This window comes from Plecotus auritus, assembly GCF_963455305.1.
Source record: "Plecotus auritus genome assembly, chromosome: 2".
NCBI classification, from domain to species: domain Eukaryota; kingdom Metazoa; phylum Chordata; class Mammalia; order Chiroptera; family Vespertilionidae; genus Plecotus; species Plecotus auritus.
The window spans coordinates 160,882,172-160,905,103 of NC_137771.1; the positions used below are offsets into that span (position 1 = coordinate 160,882,172).

The 22,932-nt window shown below is 40.1% G+C and overlaps 1 protein-coding gene across 4 annotated transcripts in view; it reads right to left on the bottom strand.

Annotated features, from left to right (window-relative positions):
- Window positions 1-22,932, bottom strand: part of SPICE1 (spindle and centriole associated protein 1) — a 61,840-nt gene that overhangs the window by 28,370 nt on the left and 10,538 nt on the right. For 3 of the 4 annotated variants that reach the window (XM_080655093.1, XM_080655095.1, XM_080655094.1), the window contains 4 exons: window positions 22,402-22,545; window positions 16,992-17,073; window positions 16,088-16,194; window positions 9,387-9,499 (listed from right to left, as the gene is read on the bottom strand). In XM_080655093.1, the coding sequence (XP_080511219.1) occupies window positions 9,387-9,499; window positions 16,088-16,194; window positions 16,992-17,073; window positions 22,402-22,545 (446 nt within the window). Of the gene's footprint in view, window positions 1-9,386; window positions 9,500-16,087; window positions 16,195-16,991; window positions 17,095-22,401; window positions 22,546-22,932 lie in introns of all 4 variants that reach the window. The other variant, XM_080655092.1, reaches the window with a different exon arrangement.

The following is a 22,932-nucleotide window of genomic DNA, read 5'->3' on the forward strand; positions in this document are numbered from 1 at the left end:
AATATCCACTCACATATTGAGGGATAAAAGAACATGAAGCATGAAGCTCACTTCCAGATATGTGTGTATGCATTGTGTATAAATATATAGAGAAAAATGATATAGCAAATAGACAATGTTAACAATTAGTGAATCTAAGTAAAAAGTATACAAGAATTTTTATACTATTCTTATAATTTTTTTTCAAATATCAAAATAAAAACATTCTTAAATTAAGAATATACTTTCAACTAATAAAAGAAGATGGCATAAAACATAGTAAATGTGCTTGAATTTCTCAAGAGGCCTTGCAGGCCAGGAGAGAATGAAATGATATATTCAAAGTGCTAAAAGAAAGAAACTACCAACCAGGAATACTTTACCCAGCAAAACTGTCCTTCAGAAATGAAGGCAAGACTTTCCCTAATAAACAAAAGCTGAGGGAATTCATCACCACTAAACCTGCCTGACAAAAAAATGCTGACAGAAATTTTTCAAGATTAAATGAAAAGGCATTAATTAGTAACATGAAAACATTTGAAAATAAACAACAGACTAGTAAACATGAGAATATTGTCATATTCAGACTAGCCTAATACTGTAATACGGTGATATATTAACTACTTAGCTCTAGTATAAAGATTAAAGAACAAAGGTATTAAAAATAGCCACAACTACAGTACATTGTTAATGTATACACAGTATAAAAAGATGTAAATAGTGACATCAAAAACAAAAGGGGTGGGTAAAAGGATAGAGTGTATGCAATCAAAAAGTTAAATGGTTAGCAGAAAATAGACTGGAGTAAAAAGACACAAAGACCAGTAGAACAGAAGCAAGAGCCAGGAAAAAAACCCTCACATAAGCAGTCAATGAATATTTGACAAGGAGGAAGGACAGTTTCTTCAATAAATAGTACTGGGGAAATTGGACAAACAAGAACAGAAGAATAAAATTGGACCTCTATCTTATATCACTCACAAAAATTAACTCTAAATAGATTAAAGACTTCAACATAAGACCTGAAATGGTAAAATTCCTAGAAAAAAACAAACAAACAGCAACACGGATCTGGTAACAATTTTTATATATGACTAGAGGTCCAGTGCACAAAAATTCGTGCACTCAGGGGATTCCTCAGGCCGGCTGGTGCCCTCTTGCATTCCAGGAGTTCCCCGGGGAATCGGGCCTAAGCTGGAAGTCAGACATCCCTCTGGCAGACCAGGACCCCTTGGGGGATTTCCGACTGCCAAGGATTCGGGAGAGGCTTCCACCACCGTCACTGTACTCGCAGCCATCAGCTCAGCTTGTGGCTGAGTGAAGCTCCCTCTGTGGGAGCACACTGACCACCAGGGGGCAGCTCCTACGTTGAGCATCTGCCCCCTGGTGGTCAGTACGCATCATAGCAACTGGTCATTCCCAGTCGTTCCGCCATTAGGGTCAATTTGCATATTACCCTTTTATTATATAGGATACCCAAAGCATAAGCAATAAAAGCAAAAATGAATATGGGACTACATCAAACCAAACAGTTTCTGCACAGCAAAAGAAACAAACAACAAAATGAAAAGGCAACTTACAAAATGGGAGAAAATATTTGTAATTCATATATCTGATAAGAGGTTAATATCCAAAATATACAAAGAATTCATACAACAATAGCCAAAAAATATCTGATTTTCATTCCAGCCAAAAACCTGCTACCTCATCTGCAGACCCACAGACTTCAGGACTCCTGCCTCCCCAGCCACAAAGTCCTGTGAATCCTAGAATACAACCCCCTCCCACCAAGCTCACCACTTCAGCTGCAGGCCCCACGTTACCCGGCGCCGGGGCCCTCAGTCAAGTCCCAGAGTGCACAACCCTCCCGCCAAGCCCGCCACTTCAGCCGCAAACCCCACGCTACCCAGTGCATGGGCCCTGCAGGAGTATCAAAGTGCATGACCCTCCTGCCAAGCAGGCTGCTTCAGCCACAGGCCCCATGCTAACTGGCACCTGGGCGTTACAGTGAGTCTCAGAGTGCATGATATTCCTGCCAACTCAGCTGCTTTAGCCACAGGCCCTGTGCTACCTGCATCTGGGACCTCCAAAGAGTTCCAGAGTTTGTGACCCTCCCACCAAGCCCTCTGCTTCAACCACAGGCCCCATGAGACTTGGCACCTGGACTCCTCAGTGAGAGCAAAAATGGGGAGACAGAAACAACCCCCAAAGGAAAGAAAAGGAGGAATCATCAGAAAAAGAACTAAATGAAACAGAGGCATGCAAAATGTCAGAAAAAGAATTCAAAGGGTCACACAGTTCCTAAACCATCTGGATGAGAAAATCAACGACTTATGTAAGAATCAAGAAAAAAATCAAGAATGATATAGCTACAATAAAAAACACAATGGAAGGTTTCAACAGTAGACTAGAAGAAGCAGAGGACCGAATTAGTGAGTTAGAAGACAGGACAGAAAACATACCCAATCTGAACAGCAATTGGAGAAAAAGTTAGAAAGTAGGAGGAGAGCCTAAGGGAGCTTTGGGACAACATGAAAAGAAGTAACATCTGTATAATAAGGGTGCCAGAATGACAAGAAGAGGAGCAAGAATTAGAAAACATATTTGAAGAAATAATGACAGAAAACTTCCCTGATTTGGAGAAAAGTCACACAAGTACAGAGAGTCCTAAACAAGATGAACCCCAAAAGACCCACACCAAGACACGTCATAGTTACAATGGCAAATGTTAACGACAAAGAGAGAATCTTAAAGGCTGCAAGAGACAGAGAGTTACCTACAAGGGATCTCCCAATAGACTATCAACTGATTTCTTAACAGAAACACATCAGGCCACAAGGGGATGGAATGAAGTATATAAAGTGATGCAAAGCAAGGGACTGAATCCAAGAATACTCTATTCAGCAAGCATAATATGCAAAATTGAAGGGGAAATCAGGAACTTCGCAGACAAAATAAAAGGCTAAGGGAGTTTATCAATACCAAGCCAGCAATGCAAGAAATGCTAAAGAGACTGTTGTATAAAGAAGAAAAGAAAGAGAAGAAGGAATACAGGCATAAAGAATAAAAATGTCTATAAACAAGTACCTATCAATAATAACCTTAAACGTAAATGGATTAAATGCTCCAATCAAAAGACATCAAGTGGCTGAATGGGTAAGAAAATATGACCCATTAAGTGGCTGTCTATAAGAGACCCACTTCAGGACAAAGGACTCAGACTGAAAATGAAGGGATGGAAAAAATATCTTTCAGGCAAAAGAAAATGAAAAAAAAAAAAAGCTGGGGTAGCAATACTTATATCTGACAAAATAGACCTCAAAGTGAAGGCCATAACAAGAGACAAGAAAGGTCACTTCATAACACTAAAGGCATCAATACAACAAAAGGATATAACTCTGGTAAACATATATGCACCCAATGCAGGAGCACCCAAATACATAAAAAAAACTTCTGGCAGATATCAAGGGAGAGATTGACAGCAATACAATCAAAGTAGGGGACTTTAATACTCCATTGACATCACTGGATAAATCCTCTAGACAAAAATCAACAAAGAAATAACAATCCTAAACGACTCACTAGATCAGATGGACTTGACATCTTCAGAATATTTCACCCCAAAGCTAAAGAATATACATTCTTCTTAAGTGCACATGAGATATTTTCAAAGATAGACCACATATTAGGACACAGGCTAAATCACTACAAATTCAAGAAGATAGAAATCATGTCAAGCATCTTCTCAGATCACAATGGAATAATATTAGAAATCAACTATAAAAAAAAAAGTCAAACAGTTGGAGATTAAATAGCATGTTATTAAACAACAATTGGGTTACCAAAGAGGTCAAAGAATAAAAAAAAAAACATCCTGGAAACAAATGACAATGAAAACACAACAATCCAAAATGTATGGGACACAGTGAAAGCAGTCCTAAAAGCGAAGTTCATAGCATTACAGGCCTACCTCAAAAAAAAACAAGAAATACTGGTAATAAATTATCTAACTCTACAAAGAATTAGAAAGAGAATAACAAGAAAAGCCCAGAATGAGGAGAAGGAAGAAAATAATAAAGATCAAAGCAGAAATAAATGACACAGAGACCAAAAAAAACAATGCAAAAAGAATAATAAAACCAAGAGCTGGTTCTTTGAAAGGATAAACAAGATTGATGAACCTCTAGGCAGGCTCACCAAGAAGCAAAGAGAGAGGACCCAAATAAACAAAATCAGAAATGAAAGAGGCGAAATAACAACAGACCCCACAGAAATACAAAGGATTGTAAAAAAAATAAATAAATACTATGAACAATTATATTCCAACAAACTGGTCAACTTAGAAAAAATGGACACATTCCTAAAAAAATACAACCTCCCAAAACTCAATCCGGAAGAAACAAAAAATCTGAATAGGCCCATAACTATGGAGGAAATGGAAGGAGTAATCAAAAAACATCCAGCAGCCGAAACCGGTTTGGCTCAGTGGATAGAGCGTCAGCCTGCGGACTGAAGGGTCCCGGGTTCGATTCCGGTCAAGGGCATGTACCTTGGTTGCGGGCACATCCCCAGTGGGGGGTGTGCAGGAGGCAGCTGATCGATGTTTTTCTCTCATCGATGTTTCTAGCTTTCTATCCCTCTCCCTTCCTCTCTGTAAAACATCAATAAAATATATTTAAAAAAAAAACAAAAAAAAACATCCAGCAAACAAAAGCCCTGGACCGGATGGCTTCACAGGTGAGTTTTACAAAACATTCAAAGAACTAAAACCTATCTTTCTCATACTATTAAAAAAAGTTTTATTTTATTTATTTTTTCTTTATTAAAATTCCAAAAAATTTAAGAGGAAGGCACACTTCCAAGTTCTTTCCATGAAACCAGCATTACCCTAATCCCAAAACCAGCTAAAGACACTACAAAAAAAGAGAATTACAGGCCAATATCCCTGATGAACATAGATGCTAAAATCCTAAACAAAATTCTAGCAAATCAGATCCAGCATTACATTAGAAAGATCATACACCATGACCAAGTGGGAATTATTCCAGGTATGCAAGGTTGGTACAATATCAACAAATCAATAAACGTGATACATCACATAAACAAATTGGAGACAAAAATCACATAATCATATCAATTAATGCAGAAAAAGCATTTGACAAAATACAATACCCTTTCCTGATAAAACCTCTCAGCAAAGTGGGAATAGAGGGATCAGACCCTAACATAATAAAAGCCTTATATGACAAACCTACAGCCAACATCATACTCAAAAAGTAAAACAGTGGGCAAAAAGTAAAACAGTTTCCCCTAAGAACAGGAACAAGACAGGGATGCACACTTTCACCACTCCTGTTCGACATAGTACTGGAAGTACTAGCCATTGCTATCAGACAAGAAGAAGAAATAAAAGGCATCCAAATCAGAAAATAAGAAGTAAAACTGTCATTATTTGCAGATGACATGATATTGTACATTGAAAACCCTAAAGACTCCATTGAAAAACTACTAGACTTAATAAATGAATTCGGCAATGTAGCAGCATACAAAATTAACGCCCAGAAATCTATGGCTTCTTTATACACCAGTAATGAACTCACAGAAAGAGAAATGAAAAAAACAATCCTATTTACCACTGCACCAAAAAAGTTAAGACACCTAGAAATAAACTTAACTAAGGAGGTAAAACTACAGGACGTTGAAAAAAAGAGATGGAGGAAGACATAAACAAATGGAAGAATATACTGTGTTCATGGATTGATAGAATCAACATCATCAAAATGTCCATACTACCCAAAGCAATCTATAGATTCAATGCAATCCCCATTAAAATACCAACAGCATATTTCAAAGACCTAGAACAAACTCTCCAAAAATTCATATGAAATAAAAAAAGACACTGTACAGTTGTAGCAATCTTGAGAAAGAAGAACAATGTTGGAGGAATCACAATACCAGATATCAACCTATATTACAAAGCCACTGTTCTCAAAATTGCCAGGTACTGGCACAAGAACAGACATATAGACCAATGGAACAGAACAGAGAACCCAAAAATCGACCCAAGCCACTATGCTCAATCAATATTTGACAAAGGAGGCAAGAACATACAATGGAGTCAAGAGAGTCTCTTCAATAAATGGTGTTGAAAAAATTGGACAGATACATGCAAAAAAATGAAACTAGACCACCAACTTACACCATACACAAAAATAAACTCAAAACGGATAAAGGACTTAAATGTAAGGCAGGAAACCATAAAAATCTTAGAAGACTACATGGGCAGCAAAATAGCAGACATTTGTCGTAGCAATATCTTTACTGATAAAACTCCTAGGGTAATGGAAACTAAGGAGAAAATAAACAACTGGGACTACATCAAAATAAAAAGGTTTTGCACAGCAAAAGAAACCATCAACAAAACAGCAAGAAAGCCCACTGCTGGGAGAACATATTTGCCAATGTTATCTCCAATAAGGGTTTAATCTCCAAAATTTATAGAGAACTCATACAATTTAGCAAAAGAAAGATAAACAATCCAATAAGAAAAATGGGCAAAGAACCTAAATAGACACTTTTTGAAAGAGGACATACAGAAGGCCGAGAGACATATGAAATCATGCTCAAAGTCACTAATCATCTGAGAGATGCAAATCAAAACAACAATGAGTACCATCTCACACCTGTCAGAATGGCTATCATCAACAAATCAATAAACAAGTGCTGTAGAGGATGTAGAGAAAAAGGAACCCTCTTGCACTGCTGGTAGAAATGCAGACTGGTGCAGCCACTGTGGGAGACAGTATGGCATTTCCTCAAAAAATTAAAAATAGAACTGCCATTTGACCCAGTAATACCACTTCTAGGAATATATCCCAAGAAACTAGAAACACCAATCAGAAAGGATATATGCACCCCTATTGTTCATAGCAGCACAATTTACAATAGCTAAGATTTGGAAACAGCCTAAGTGCCCATCAGCAGATGAGTGGATTAGAAAACTATGGTACATCTATACAATGGAATACTACACTGCTATAAAGAGGAAGGAATTCTTACCATTTCCAACACCATGGATGGAACTGGGGAGCATTATGCTAAGCAAAATAAGCCAGTCAGTGAAAGATAAACATCACATGATCTCACTCATTTGTGGAATATAATGAACATCATAAACTGATGAGCAAAAATAGATACAAAGACAAAGAAGCATTGAACAGACTTTCAAACTTCAGCGGGAAGGCAGGGGAGTGTTGTGGGGGGTGGGTAAGAGATCAACCACATGACTTGTAGGCATGCATAGAAGCATAACCAATGGACACAGACACTAGGGGGGTGAGGGCATGTGCCATGGGATTGGGGGAGGCCGGGGGGAGGTCAATAGGGGGAAAAGGAGACATATGTTCTACTATTTGTGATACTTTAAACAATTTAAAAAAAAAACTTCCTGTAAACAAAAACCCTGGGCTAGATAGCTTCACTGGGGAGTTTTATCAGTCATAGAAGAACTAAAACCTATCCTTCCCAGACTATTCAAAAAAATTCAAGAGGAAGGCACATTCCAAGCTCTTTCCATGAATCCAGCATTACCCTAATCCCAAAACCAGATAAAGACACTAAAAGGAAAGAGAATTACAGGCCAATATCCCTGATGAACATAGGTGCTAAAATCCTCAACAAAATTCTAAGAAAAAGGATCCAACATTACATTAGAAAGATCATACACCACGACCAAGTGAGATTTACTCCGGGGATGCAAGGATGGTACAATATCCGCAAATCAATAAACATGATACACCAAACTTCAGAAGGAAGGTGGGTTGGGGGGGGGGGTGTTGGGGGGGAAAGAGGAGATCAACCAAAGGACTTGTATGCATGCATATAGCATAACCAATGAACACAGACACTAGGGATGTGAGGGCTGTGCTGGGGGTGGGAGTGGCTGGGGACAGGTCAATGGGGGAAAGGGAGACATATGTAATACTTTAAACAATAAAGAATTTTTTTAATATCTGAATTTTAAAATGGGCAGAGGCGCCCTTTATTTATCAAGCATAATGTTACACATTAAAGAACAGCTAATAAGAACTTTGTAGTATCCCACAGGACTTTGCTAACAATGATCTCTAGAAATGAAAAACGAAATGCTCTGAAAAATATCAACCACCAAAATAGTACTGTTGGGACTGTGTTCACAAGCATGGTCCCCACACCCAGCAGGTTGGGTTTTTTTGTAATAATGTGCTGGGATAATTAAAAAAAAGAAAAGAACCCTTTTGAGTTTGCCCTAAAATAAATGAAACTTAATTCAGTTTCCTGCAAAAACACACAAATACACACACACACACTCAAAGGCAGAAGACCTAAACAAAGATACAAATAGCCAACAGCCAACAGGTACATAAAAAGTACTCAACATATTAATCATCAGAGAAATGCAAATCAAAATCACAATGAGATATCACTTCATGCCCATTAGAATGGTTATTATAAAAAAGTCAAAAGATAACAAGTGTTGCTGAGAATGTGGAGAAAAGGGAATCTTTGTGCACTGTTAATGGGAATATAAATTGGTGCCACCACTATGGAAAACTAGCTGTTCCTCAAAAAATAGTACTACCACATGATCTAGCAATCCCACTTCTGGGTATATAGCCAAAGGAAATGAAAACAGGACACAAAAGAGATATCTGTATTCCCATATTGATTGCAGCATTATTCACAATTGCCAAGATATGGAAACAACCTAAGTGTCTGTCGACAGGTGAATGAATAAAGAAGATGCAAAATAGGTAGGTAGATGATAGATAGATAGATAGATAGATAGATAGATAGATAGATAGATAGATAATGAAATACTATCCAGCCATGAAAAAAAAAAAAAGGAAATCCTACCATTTGTGACAATGTAAATGAAACCTGAGGGCATTATGCTAAGTGAGATAAGTGAGACAGAGAAAGACAAATACTGTATTACTTATATGTGAAATCTAAAAAAGCTGAACTCACAGAAACAAAGTAGAATAGTGGTTAACAGAGGCTGGGGCAGGGAAAATGGGAAGATGGTAAAGGGATAAAGACTTCTAGTAATAAGATGAATAACTTCTAGAGATCTAATGCACAGCATAATGATTATAGCTAATAATCCTGTATTATATACTTGAAATTTGCTAAATGAATAGATCTTAAATGCTCTCACCATAAAAAGAAATGGTAATTATGTGATGCGATAGAGAATTAGATAATGCTATGGTGATCATTTTGCATACATTAATGTATCAAATCAACAAATTTGCACCTTAAATATACACAAGATTACATATCAATGATCTCTCAATAAAGCTGGAAAAAATGGTCTTGGAAAAAAAGAAAAGTGTTGTACTTATACCTATGTCATATATACATACCTGTCTGCATTCATGTTAGACTGAGAGTTTAGAGAGTTATCCAACTCATTCTCACTTTCCTCTGACTGGCTGTTAACAGTTTCTTCTTCTTCATCATCTATTTCGTTAAGAGCCTTTCTCAACATAAAAATAACACAAGTTGGTTATATGCAAACTCATCTTTTTTTTTCTTTTTTCATAACAGAAGAAAGGTCCCTCTTTCTAAGGCTGCTCCATGTGTTTTACAACCCAAATCCTCTCACCTCCACTCCACCAATTTCCCCTTCTCCTGCGTTTTCAACCTCTCTCTCTGTACTGGCTTCAGCTCATCCACATTTAACTGTGACCAAGTCTCTCCCATCTTATCCTGACCCTATTCCCCCTCAAGCTACTATTTATCTTCTCTCTTTCACCACCAAACTTCTAGAACGAGTTGTCCCCCACTCCCATTCGCCATCCACGCCCTGCCACCTTGCTTCTGCTCTGCCACTCCACTCAGACTGTCCTCTACAAGTCAACATCAACACACTGGTTCTTAAATCTAATAGATATTTTTCAGTCTTTGCTTTCCTTTATTACTCTAACTCATCAGATATTAATGACCACTCATTTCTTTCTTGATACACTCCTCCTTTTAACTTCCATTATACCGTATTTTCCTGGTTCTTCTATTCTCTTGTCTGTTCCTTCCCAATCTCCTTTACTGATTCTTTTTCTAGCCCTCCCTGGTATCTGATATGACTCAAGGTCCTTCCTTTGGACCCTTATTCTCTTCTCATCTGACTCACTTTCTAAATGACTGTATTTCATTTCAAAGTTGCAATTACAAGTCGAATGCTATTACTTTGCAATTCTCTCTTTCTTGAGACCTGGATATCTATATCCAACTGCCTAAATGCCTAAAAGATTTCACTGGTAAATCATCCTACAAACACATACTCAACAGCTCTAAAACAGCTCATCCTCCTAAGCCTCTCCTGTCATTCCTGCCAGATTACCTAAGACCATAAACAGTATCACCATTCATTCAGATGCTCAAGCAAGCACTGGGAATTATTTGTCTTTCTCATTTGTCACATCCAATCAGCACCCAACCCTGTCAATTCCACCCCTTTTTACTCTCAGAACCCATCCCTCTTCCCTTCTATCTTCTCCCCTACTGCCACTGCTTTGGGACAGGTCCTCACCACTTCTCACTAAGACTCCAACCTGAGTCTTCTAACCAGATCCTCTCGCCAGTTTTGTCCCTCCCAATCCATCTTCCACACTCCAGCCAATTTCATCATGTCTCAGTTCTCAACATCCTTTAGTGCAGAGGTGGGCAATGTTTTTTCTGCCAAGGGCCATTTGGATATTTATAAAATCACTAGAGGCCCAGTGCACGAAATTCGTGCACGGGTGGAGGGGGTGTCCCTCAGCCCAGCCTGCACCCTCTCCAATCTGGGACCCCTCTCACAATCCAGGACTGCTGGCTCCCAACTGCTCGCCTGCCTGCCTTCCTGATTGCCCCTAACTGCTTCTGCCTGCCAGCCTGATCACCCCCTAACCACTCCCCTGCCAGCCTGATTGATGCCTAACTGCTCCCCTGCCAGCCAGTTTGCCCCTAACTGCCCTCCCCTACAAGCCTGGTCACCCCTAACTGCCCCCCCCTGCAGGCCTGGTACCCCCCAACTGCCCTTCCCTGCAGGCCCAGTCACCCCCAACTTCCCTCCTCTGCCGGCCTGGTCACCCCTAACTGCCCTCCCCTGCAGGCTGGATCATCCCCAACTACCCTCCCTTGCAGGCCTGGTCCCTCCCAACTGCCCTCCCCTGCTGGCCATCTTGTGGCAGCCATCTTGTGTCCACATGGGGGCAGCCATCTTGTGTGTTGGAGTGATGGTCAATTTGAATATTACTCTTTTATTAGATAGGATTCTCGGGCCATACAAAATTATCAGCTTAAAAATTGGCCTGCTATATTTGGTCAAACATTTCATTAAATCATCTCTAATGCCTTGGCAGGGCCAAACCAAATATTTTGAGCGCTTTATACAGCCCTCGGGCCAGACATTCCCCACCCCTGCTTTAGTAGCTCTACTCTTAATTTCATAACCTAGCTCCATCCTGTCTCTCTAACCTCAGCTCTTGACAATTCTCCAGCCCCATGATAGGGTCCACAATTATCTGAAAGCTACCGTTTTAATAAGTGCCAAAATATAAATGTTTTTTACCTAGGGACATACTAATGGGTTTTGGCTATTTAAAATATATGTAACATTCTATTGAGCTGTCTTTGTAAGAAAACAGTGTACTTTACAAGTCTTTAATTATTCCGGACCTTGTAATTCCCTAGGATCATCCCTCTAATTGATGATTCTCTTTTCTCATAATAGATATGAATAACGAGAAAATTGTATTAAACAGGTACTGAGTCCTCATCTACACTAATAAAAGAGTAAGATGCAAATTGACCGTACCTTTGCGACACCCACCAGCTAATCAGGAGTGAGTATGCAAATTAACCCAACAAAGTTGGCAGGTTAATTTGCATACACAGGCGCTGAGCAGCCAGGGGTGGTGCAGGACGCTTGCGTAGTCACCATGGCAATGGGCCGGTGTTCCGCACTGCCCCAGTTGCTCTGGGCCTCTGGGCAGCTTGGGAAGGCAGAAAGGTGGCTCCGGGCCGAGCGAAAAGGCGGCTCCAGCCGGAGCAAAGAAAGTGCTGGCAGCCAGGGGAAGGAAGGCCCATTCTTGCATGAATCTTCATGCGTCAGGCCTCTAGTAATTCATCAGAAGTTTTATTTATTTTTTAAATATATCTTCATTGATTTCAGAGAAGAAAGGAAAGGGAGAGAGAATGAAACATCAATGATGAGAAAGAATCATTGATCAGCTGCCTCTTTCATGTTTCCCCCTCTGCCGCCCCCATTGGGGATTGAGCCCACAACCCAGGCATGTACCTGACAGGGAATCAAACCATGACCTCTTGGTTCATAAGTTGACACTCAACCTCTGAGTCACAATGGCCGGGCAGAAGTTTTATTTTATTTTATTCGTTTATATCTTTAACTAGTGGCCTGGTGCACGAAATTTGTGCACATTAAAAGGGAATTAATTAGATGAAACATTTTAATATTTCTATTTGCCCTTTCTCTATAATAGAAGTGTCAGAGATGAAAGAAAATTAGTAAAATGTATATGAAAATCTCCCTCCTATCAGAGACTAGGGTGCGCCGTGGGACCCAGAGTCAAGTCCCCGCCCACCCATGCATGCCTCGAAATCGCATGAGACCCAGACCTGGCCGGCCCCACCCCTGTCAAGCCCTGCCAGATGGGGGACGCAGGACACAGCCTCACATCCCCCATCAAGACCCACCAGGCGGGGGACGAAGCCTCCTGCTGATCGCACGTAACAACCATTTGTATATTAGCCTTTAATTATTAAGATATGCATTACCTATGGACACAGAAAATAGGGTGGTGAAGGCCTGGGGCAGGGCAGGAACAGGGTGGAGGAGGCAATGGAGGGGAAAAAAGGAGACACTGTAATATTCTCAACAATAAAGATTTTAAAAACCCAAATGGGTGTAGCTGTGTTCCAATAAAACTTTATTTAAAAAGCAGGTGGAGCTGGATTTGGCCTGCATGCTGTAGTTTGCTGACCCATTTTATTTTATTTTATTATTTTAAAGAATAGTTTATTGATTTTTAGAGAGAGAGAGAAAGGGAATGGGGGAGAGAGAGAGAGAGAAAGAGAGAAAGAGAGAGAGAGAGAGAGAGAAACATCAATAGGCCCACAACCGGGGCACGTGCCCTGACAGGGAATCCGGCAACCTCCTGGTGCAGGGTACGATGCCTAACCAACTGAGCCACACCAGTCACGGCTGCTGACCCCTTTTAAGTAAGTCTGCATTTCTGCTAGGATATTATGTAGACTAAGAACTTTTTTCTTTTGTTTTGTTCATTCTCAAAGTGTTTTTCCCCCCAAAACAACATCTAATTTTTATTTCACATGTGCCATATATTTTCCTAAGTCTGAATATAGTAATAATAGTTTTGTTTTTAAGTTTTTCCCCCCTGCATATTGTTTCCTCAAAATTCTATTTGTTTTTGTTATATTAAAGGTTTTTCTCAAATACTGATGACCCCTGGTTATCTGCTCATGTCTAAAAGACTGAATAGCATAGCAGTTGCCTCTGTGATGGGGGAGGTGTTCTGGAGCATTACGAAACTTTCTGGGGAGATGGAAATGAGCTATATCTTAAGTGAGATATAGGTTGCGCATGTGCATACAATTGTCAAGAGCCATTATACAGACCACTTAAGACCTTTGCATTTTCCTATAATTGCTTAAAGAATATAAAAAACAGTTTATGAAAGCAATCTGCTGAGTAGCCCTATGCGGGCGGGTATGAGGGCTGGTTGACTCAGGGGCTCAACACAGGGAGTTGGGGTTGGGCTGTTTTGTTGCGAAATCTCTGATGCCAACCTATTTAGGTATTCTTTTCTTGGTGAGTTGGACTCAGGAAAAAAACAAACAATTTGGAGAAAACAGTATGCAGGAAGAATAAAATGAAAACAAACAGGAAATGAAACAACAGTAACAAAATACTTGTTGTTAATATAGTCAGAGATTGAAGGGAATAAATTCTGGAGTGTCCTGTCTGGAGAGTTTAGCCCTGACTTCACTGTCTGGGAGCCAGAGGGGAGGGGGCCCCAGGTGATAGGACGGGAAGTGGGCTTCCTGAATTCAGGATGGAGCAGTCAAATAAGCCACTGGTGGGTCACAGGGCTGCCCCTCCCAGCTGTCCTGCTGTGTCCTGGGTTCAGAGACCCTGTTTTATCCTCTCAGGACAATGAACCTTCTGTCTTTGTTGGGGCAGGGGCAAGACAGCTGCCCAGCTATGTGGGAGTGGAGAAGGATATCTGAGGATTAGAGCCCTTTGTAGACCAATCCTCTTGTTTTTGGCCCCAGCTTTGCTCCTACTTAGTTCATTAACATGGGTGCCTTTGTGGGTTTTGTGGGGTAACCCCTGGTGCCCCCTTCGCTTTTCTCATTCCTGGCTTAGGGTTCACTTCAGGGGCAATGTCCTCGGGCTGCTAAGGCATGGACCACATTCATCTGCCTTCCAGATTTAAATGTTTGTTGCCGTTGTCCCTTTTCACTTTATTCTTTATGATCATACCGTGGTAGGCAGAATAATGGCCACCAAATGTTGCCTGCAGTGCCGCCCGCCTTCTCGGGAGCTAGGCACACTCTGAGGGCAGGATCTTCCAGGAAACAGCTTGGGGAGGGTGCCTCAGGACCGGTGGGACTGACAGAAGTGGGGGTGTGGCATGGAGGTGGTGCCTGCAGGCCGAGCTGAAGCAGCGCCTATGGGCCATCAGGAGCACTCACAGCCGCCCGGCCATGTGGGAAGTACAGGCCGCCCCTCGCTGGGCCTCACCTCCCCCGCCCCCGTCCCCGCTGCCACAAGTCCCCTCCCACCCGAGCCTGCTGCGTGCACAGCCTGGTGTTCGGTCCAGTCTCCAGTCATTTTGGACATTATGGACCCTGGCTCTTTATATATAGAGATGATTTCAGAGAGGAAGGGAGAGAGAGAGACAGAGAGAGAGAGAAACATCAATGATTAGAGAGAATCATTGATCGGCTGCCTCCTACACACCCCACACTGGGGATTGAGCCCACAACCCGGGATATGCCCTGACCGGGAATCAAACCATGACCTCCTGGTTCATAGGTCAACACTCAACTACTGAGCCATGCCAGCTGAGCCAGAATTTTATTTTAGTATTAAGTTCTTCATGGGCTTATAAAAAATGTTTTAATTGATTTTAGAGAGAGAGAAAGGGAGAGAGAACATATGAATGTGAAAGAGAAACATCGAACGCTGCCTCCTACATGCCCACTACCAGAGATCGAACCCACCACCTAGGCAATGGACCCTGACAGGGAATCAAACCAGCGACTTTTTGGTGCATGGGACGACACCCAACCAACTGAGCCACATTGGCAAGGCTTCATGGGCTTTTAAAAAATGTTTACTATCTCAAAATTCTAAACATTTTTATTAATTATGAGTTCTAATTACATTAGGATACAGCTAGTTAATGTTTTACTGCTACACTACAATTGTCCCATATAGCTAGTCAATAAATGCCAAATTTCCTGGGTAGCTACTTTTTAAACATACTAATACATTAGAAGAAACAACCATAGCAGGTATATTCTATTTAACAAAAAACACTCTAAGCCAACTCAGATACCTTAAGAAATTAATTCAAGATCAAACACCTACTAAGTAGCAAAATATGAACACAGAACCACCTGACTTCAAAGCAGAAGACTCCTTGCTGTTTCCATACTGGCAGATGGTGGCAGCAGTCTTATGGAGCTAGGCAGTCTAGATTTGAATGTCATCTCTGATGCTAACTAGCTATGTGATCTTGGACAAGTCACTTAGAAATTTTCTGAGCCTCAGTTTTCTTTATCTGCTAAATGAGGATAATAGTGCCTACCTACTAGGTAAATGCTCAATATGTGTTAGCTATTATTATCCAGCCCTATCTTGGTTAGTACAAACACTATACTCACAGAAGGTACAATATGATTAAGAACAATTCCAGCAACCACATCTTGGTATTTGTTGGCATTTAAGCTTTTAAAATGCTTACCACGAAACCTACATCAACTTAGACTTAATTTCGGCATGAGCATTTTGGCTATAAGCAGAGCACATTACCTGAGGCTCCACAACAGAGTCACCAAGGATGGCCTGGGTGACGGGGTCTTGATTTAGCACAATGGGCCCTTGAGAGGAATCGGGAGCCACTGTTACATTCGGAAACCCTGCAAAAGGAAAATGCTGTGATGACTTTGTTTCATTTCACTAAAGTAATTTCATAAGCACTATACTCTGCCATAGGTTTGTATCAGGATATGAAAATCTTTAAAGACAACAGCAGCTCACTCTTATACAGTACTTACTATATACCAGGCATAGTTCTAAGTGCTTTTACATTTATTAAATAATTTTACCCTAACAAAATCCTATGAGGTTGTTACTATTATTATTTTACAGATAAACTGAAACTCAGAAACCTGAAGCAACTGGACCAGAGTCACACTGATAATTGGCTGAGCCAGGATTCAAACCTTAAACTAAAAACTAATTATTTATTTTTAGGGATTAAAATAAAAAATGAATTATATACTCATTATGAATAATACTGAATTAGGAGACGGGAAGTTCCTCTCAGAGAGACATGTTGCTTTAGATTTCAAATTAAGTTTTACTCAATTTACATATAAACAGATATTTCAATTATATGATAATTTAATATTAATAAACTAAAAATCAAGTCCTATTTTAAATTATAAAATCTTGTACATTGCACCACAAAATATTTTAATAGATTATAACACTGCACTTTTCCTTAGTTGAGTAATTTGTAATAGTTAAGATTACCAGTGAAAAGCAAACGAATTATAATGAATGTATACCTAATAATTCTTATATGCTATCCACTCTAAAATACTTGTAATATAAATAATACAATGCCTGAAAAAATATTTTAAATTCTTCCAAATAGCCATTTGTGCCTATAAATAAAAAAAGGAGCTTTTGTTTGAATTGAATATTTTACCTGTGCGTCTACGAGGAAAATCAACAAACAGATCTTTGCTTGCAGCCATCAAATGATCAGATTTCTCCAATGCATCCTGCATCTGGTATTGATCAGAAAGAATCTACATATATATATTGATAAATATTATTATTCAGAACATATATATATATACTTATCAAATCACAAAGGAAAAATCCATACGAAGGCACGAAGCATAAAAATAACCATAGGTCACTACTAAAATCCTTCAGTGGTGATATCCTTAAGTACCAGTAGATGGGGCTATTACAATAATTAGTGGATTTCAAATGCTTGGCTGTAATCCTGAGAAATACACTATTAAATTGTGACCAAATACACACATGTAAATGCAAATACATAACACAAAAAAAGTTTTATTTAATCTTAGTCTTTGGAAACCAATTTGATATATTCTTTTTAGTTTCTGTTCTACTTTTTTAAATGATGGTTATAATCCACTAAATTGATTTCATTATCCATTAACAAGTCATGATCCACAGTTTGAAAAACATTGATTAAAGATAAGAATCTTTGAGCCATAAACTTAAAGGTGTGAATCTCTGAGCCATAAACTCAGCAGTTTCAACCAATAAAGTGATTTCATAACCCACAACTTAAAAAACATGATGTAAAATATGAGTTTTATGGTGTTAAACAAACACGTGATGCTTCTGTTTTTATAAACAATTTGGCTTTTTATCCTGGAGAGATGAGAACGTTAAAAATACCATTATAGTAGTGCCTCTGATTATGCACTTTCCACATAATTACAAGCAAGGACACAAAAGCAGGTCAGCACTACCTATCACCATCAGAGGGCATTCCTAAGTTCAAAGGAAAGCTATAGGACAGTTAGTAACAAATGCTCTTACCGGAACTTCACTAGGCCAGGGGTGGGAACATCCGGCCTGCAGGCCATATAAGGCCCGAGAAATCATTTGGTCTGGCCTTGCCAAGGCATTAGGGGTGAGTTAATTAAATATCTGACCAAATATAGCAAGCTAATTTTTAAGTTGATAATTCTGTATGGCCCACAAATGATGTTATAAATATACAAATGGCTGCTGACAGAAAAAAGATTCCCCACCCCTGCTCAAACCATGAACACAAGTATATAATATGGCCTTGGTTACCATCTTAGGACACAGAGAAAATTAATATAAGTCACATTCTTTCTTTTTTCCCTAATTCCCCTGATATGGCTTAGTTGGTAAAAATACAGTCCTGGATTTGTTCTTTCCACAAAGAGTAAGCTTTGGAATGGTGTAAGACAAACAGCACTTTTTAAGCCAGAAGACTGGGACCCTAGGCCCAGTCAAAAGATACTAAGTAAAACCTGACCTATTTAACCTTAGTTTCTTGATGTGTCAATGAAGATATTAAGGCAGGATAGTAAGAAGGTAGGAAAATTCCTGAGCAAGTGGAATGGGGAATCTGAGACAAGATAACTAAACAAGGCCAAACAATTTCAACACCTTGCAGACAGCTAGTGCATCGTAAGACCTTATCATCCCTAACCAAGGACACTTGAGAACAAATAGTATATACCTCTCCTCTCTAACCAGAGAATACATAGTTTAAATCACCCTGGTCAGGGAGATAGAGGACCGAGACCCAGTTAATGCCATTTGTGCCAGTCAAATCCAAGGATGGATGAAGTCGGGAAAACAAATAACAAAAAAAACTATTAAAGCCAGACAAACCTAAGATAAAAGTAAAACCGCAAAGCTGACCAAAGAATAATCCCCAACTCCCCTATACGCTCATTTTGATGCATCAGCATATTAAAAACATACCTGAAAAGCTGATGAACAGTCTGCTGAAACTGTCCCCTAAGATTCTCACCCACAAAAGAGAGATAAAATCCTCAAGACAACAGATACCAGCACAGGCTGTCGCTAGAGCCCCCCATGCCAGTTCTCAGGCATGAACTTTTTATTTCCTCTCTCCTAAACTCTAAGAATCCCCACAAGACTTGCAATCAGGGGAGCAGCAGGCAGCAGTAGCTAGTCCCAGGCTTACCGCCTGAATCTGTCTCGAGATCCCCTTTTTCTTTGACTTTCCAGTAAGCTAACAGCGGCCCCGCAGTGGCTCACTTGTTTCCTCTAACGTTTCTAGGACCCAAAGCAGAGCACCACCTACACCAGCCGTGGGCAAACTACGGCCCGAGGGCTGGATCCGGCCCGTTCAGCTGTTCTATCCGGCCTGCGGAGCCGAAAGAGCGGAGGGTTCTCTTGCTCTCCCCTCCGCTCCTTTACTTTGAATTTATATTAGTTCACACAAACACTCCATCCATGCTTTTGTTCCGGCCTCTGGTCCAGTTTAAGAACCCATTGTGGCCCTCGAGTCAAAAAGTTTGCCCACCCCTGACCTAGGCTCTCTCCTGTTGCTTCTTCCGCCTCAAGTCCTTCCTTTGTTTTCACTATCCCCAGTTTTAATAAATATACCCTCCAAATCACCTGGACTTGTGTTGTGAAATCTTTCCTGCACAAAGTCAAGAACCCACACACTACCGGCTGTCCTCAGGCAATCTCACTCCAGGCTTGTCATCCAGTGACAATATGACCACCTCCCCAACCCCATAGGAGTGTTACAAGGATTGGACACACTGAAAGCCAATATACCACTCTAGAAATATTTGAGAATATTTACAACTTAAATTATATTATCTCATGCACTAAATTTCTACCCCTAATTAGCCATTTAAGCTCTAAATGCAAGTATACACAGATGTTACAAAGTTAACAACACTGAAATAACAGATGAGCATATCTTTTGACTCAGCAATTCCACTTTTAAGAATTTATCCTACAAATATACATGTACCCTAAAACATATTCAAGGACATTCATTAAATTATTTATACTGGGCAAGGCTGGAAATGATCTGTAGGTGGTAGAAACTCCTACTTACCTATTAATATCCTTTCTTTCTATTTTCCCTTTAACAGTAGAACTCCCAAGTTTTAGCTAAGTACATAGCTAGATTTCCCAACCATTCTTGCAGGTGGGAATGGTCATTGATGAATTTATATAATAAAAGCCTAATGTGCTAAGTGTCTGGTCATCCGGTCTGCCGTTCAACCAATCAAAGAGTAATATGCTAATGATATGCTAAGGCCACTCAACTGCTGGCTATGATGTGCACTGACCACCAGGGGGCAGACAGTCGACCAGTCGACCAGTTGCTATGACATAGGGCAGACGCTCCAACTGGTAGGTTAGCTTGCTGGTGGGGTCTGGCCGATCGGGACTGAGCAGGCGGGACATGCCCTGGAGCCCTCCTGCAGTCCTTCCCCGGCTGGCCAACCTCCCACATCCCTCCCTGGTCCTGATCACGGTGGGGTCCCTTAGCCTGGCCTGCACCCTCTTACAATCCGGGACCCTTTGGGGATGTCGAAGAGCCAGTTTTGGCCCAATCCCACAGACCAGGCCGAGGGACCCCAATGGTACATAATTCGTGCACCGGGCCTCTAGTAGGATATAAGCTAGAACTTCTAGCTTGTATGTAAAAGGAGTAGCATGCACTCTCTTTCCTGTTTCCTGCTCGCTGGGATACAGCTGAAGGAAACTGAGACAACCACTTTGCACTCAGAGATGGAAGGCATATAATGAAGAACATGTAAAATTCAGGCAGAGGCCCCTAACTACCACTTACCTCTGAACAGTTTAATGAGAAACAGATTTTGTTTAAATCACTCTATTTTTGGATCTTTTGTTTTTCCAGAAGCTTAAAATAAGCATACTCTAACAACCTAAATGTCCACCAATAAAGTACTGGATAAAGTGTGGTATAACTGTATACTAGCTGGCCATGAAAAAGAAAAGAAAGGATTCTCAGTACCAACATGGAATAACCCCCAAGGTCTAATACCTAAATCCCACTAACAGCAGAGGTTCTCAACCCTGACAACATATTAAAACTACATAGAAAGTGTCTAAAACATACCTACGTGGGACATCCCAGACCCACTTAGAACATCTGAGTATAGATACATCTGGGTCCAGATATAGTTCTTTTTTAAATGAAAGTTCTCAACCCTGACTGCTTCTAATGTGAATCAGGGTTGAGAAACAGCAGACAAGAGCCTGAGGATGTGGCACTACAGAAAGAAGACAGAAAACCTTCACTCATCCTCTCTCGCCATTCTTCTTTCAACCCCTACTCCGACCACATCACAAAGAAAGGGAGGGAGGGAGGGAGGGAGGGAGGGAGGGAGGGAGAGAAATTCAGGACCTGAGCAGGAGCAACTAGGAAGGAGAAACAAAAGCTCAGAGTCACCTCAAAAGGACTGCCTTTTTGCCTGGCCAGATGTGTGTTCTTAGGCCTCTCACTAAGAATTACCACACATTTAAATGTACGTGACTTGTCCAAGATCACCAAAACTTACTTATCTGTAAAGAACCCATCTCTCTTAATCTAGTGTTCTTTTAATAAACTCATGTGAACATTTATTTGGGAGATATAATTCTTCCTGATGACTTATAAAATCAAGACTTTTATATTTCACTATGAAACCTATTGAGCTCCTCAAAAGTGTATGGCTTAAAGCTGCAGTGAAAGATCACCCAGACAGCCAAGCACCATCTGCTTCAACACCGAACAAGAAACACTACAAAAGGAGCACATTTTTCTCACAATGATTTCAGCCCAAGTAAAAGACGGATTTTTTGCTATAGTTTCCTCTTATTTATCATATTGTTTATTCTGACACATCTGATTCCTTATCCAAACACCTTGCATCTAGCAAAAATTAAGCCAAGACAAGTGGCTTACTAACCTGTTGGACAAGCACACATTTTTTGCAAAGTAATCTAACAGCACTGCATATAAATTGAGAAAAAGAATTATGGCAGCTTATCCTATATAATAAAGATGTAATATGCAAATAGTCGTTACGCTTCACCGGATCACAGATCAGCAGGAAGGTGGGGCAGCCAGCTACAAGCAGGTGGTGGAGAGCTACAGGAGGAGGCAGGGCAGCAAGCTATGAGGGGGGGTTGGGGGGAGCTACCAGAGGGCCGGGCAGTAGGCGGAGAGCTACTGGTGCACGGATTCATGCGCAGGGCTACTAGTATATATAATAAGGCACTAATCACTTGCCAAGGACTGTGCTGATCACTGTAGAAATCTCATAACAATACAATCAGACAAGTAATGTTATTCCCATTTTAAAGATGAGAAAATTTAGACTGAGAAGTTAATAACTTTCTAGGTATGATTCCCACAGGAAAGTCTAAGTTGTAGAGATGAAATTGTCACTGCTGCTTTCTTCAAAGTTCACATGTAGCTCATCATGTAAGGACACAGTAATTACTAGTCTCTCCAATGTGAATCAAATTTGGGGGAAAAGAGAGAAACCTATTTATCTTTCTTCTCTTTGAAAGATATTGCAGTTTAGCATTACCTCCTTCATGATAGACAATCTCCTTTTCTCAAAATTAGAAATTTCCGGTTTCTGCTTCTTCCATTTTCTCTTCAAAGCTTTTTCTTGGAGTTCCCAGTGTACTAATGCTCTATTCTTCGATTTGTGTATTTCATGTCGGCGTATCTATTTAGAAAAAAGCATATAAAATAATGTTTCAGGAACAAAGAAGGTGCCTATTTAGGTGGTAGGACCACCCAATATACTTCATCATTTTTCATTTTTTCTGATTCAACATAGCTATATTTATATATATTCACAGCCAAAATTTTCAGTCTTCTGTATATAGAAGTACTAGACCTAGATAAAAGACAAAATAGAAAGTATATTAATTTCTAATTCCTAAACTAGTGCTTTTCAGACTGCATGCTAGCACTCATTTGATGGTGGTAAAAATCAACTAGTGGGTCAAAACCAACACATTTTAAATAAAATGGAATACAGAATAGAAAATATTAAGACACATCATACATAATAAAGAATTGTTTTATTAAACTTTTCAGTTACATATGT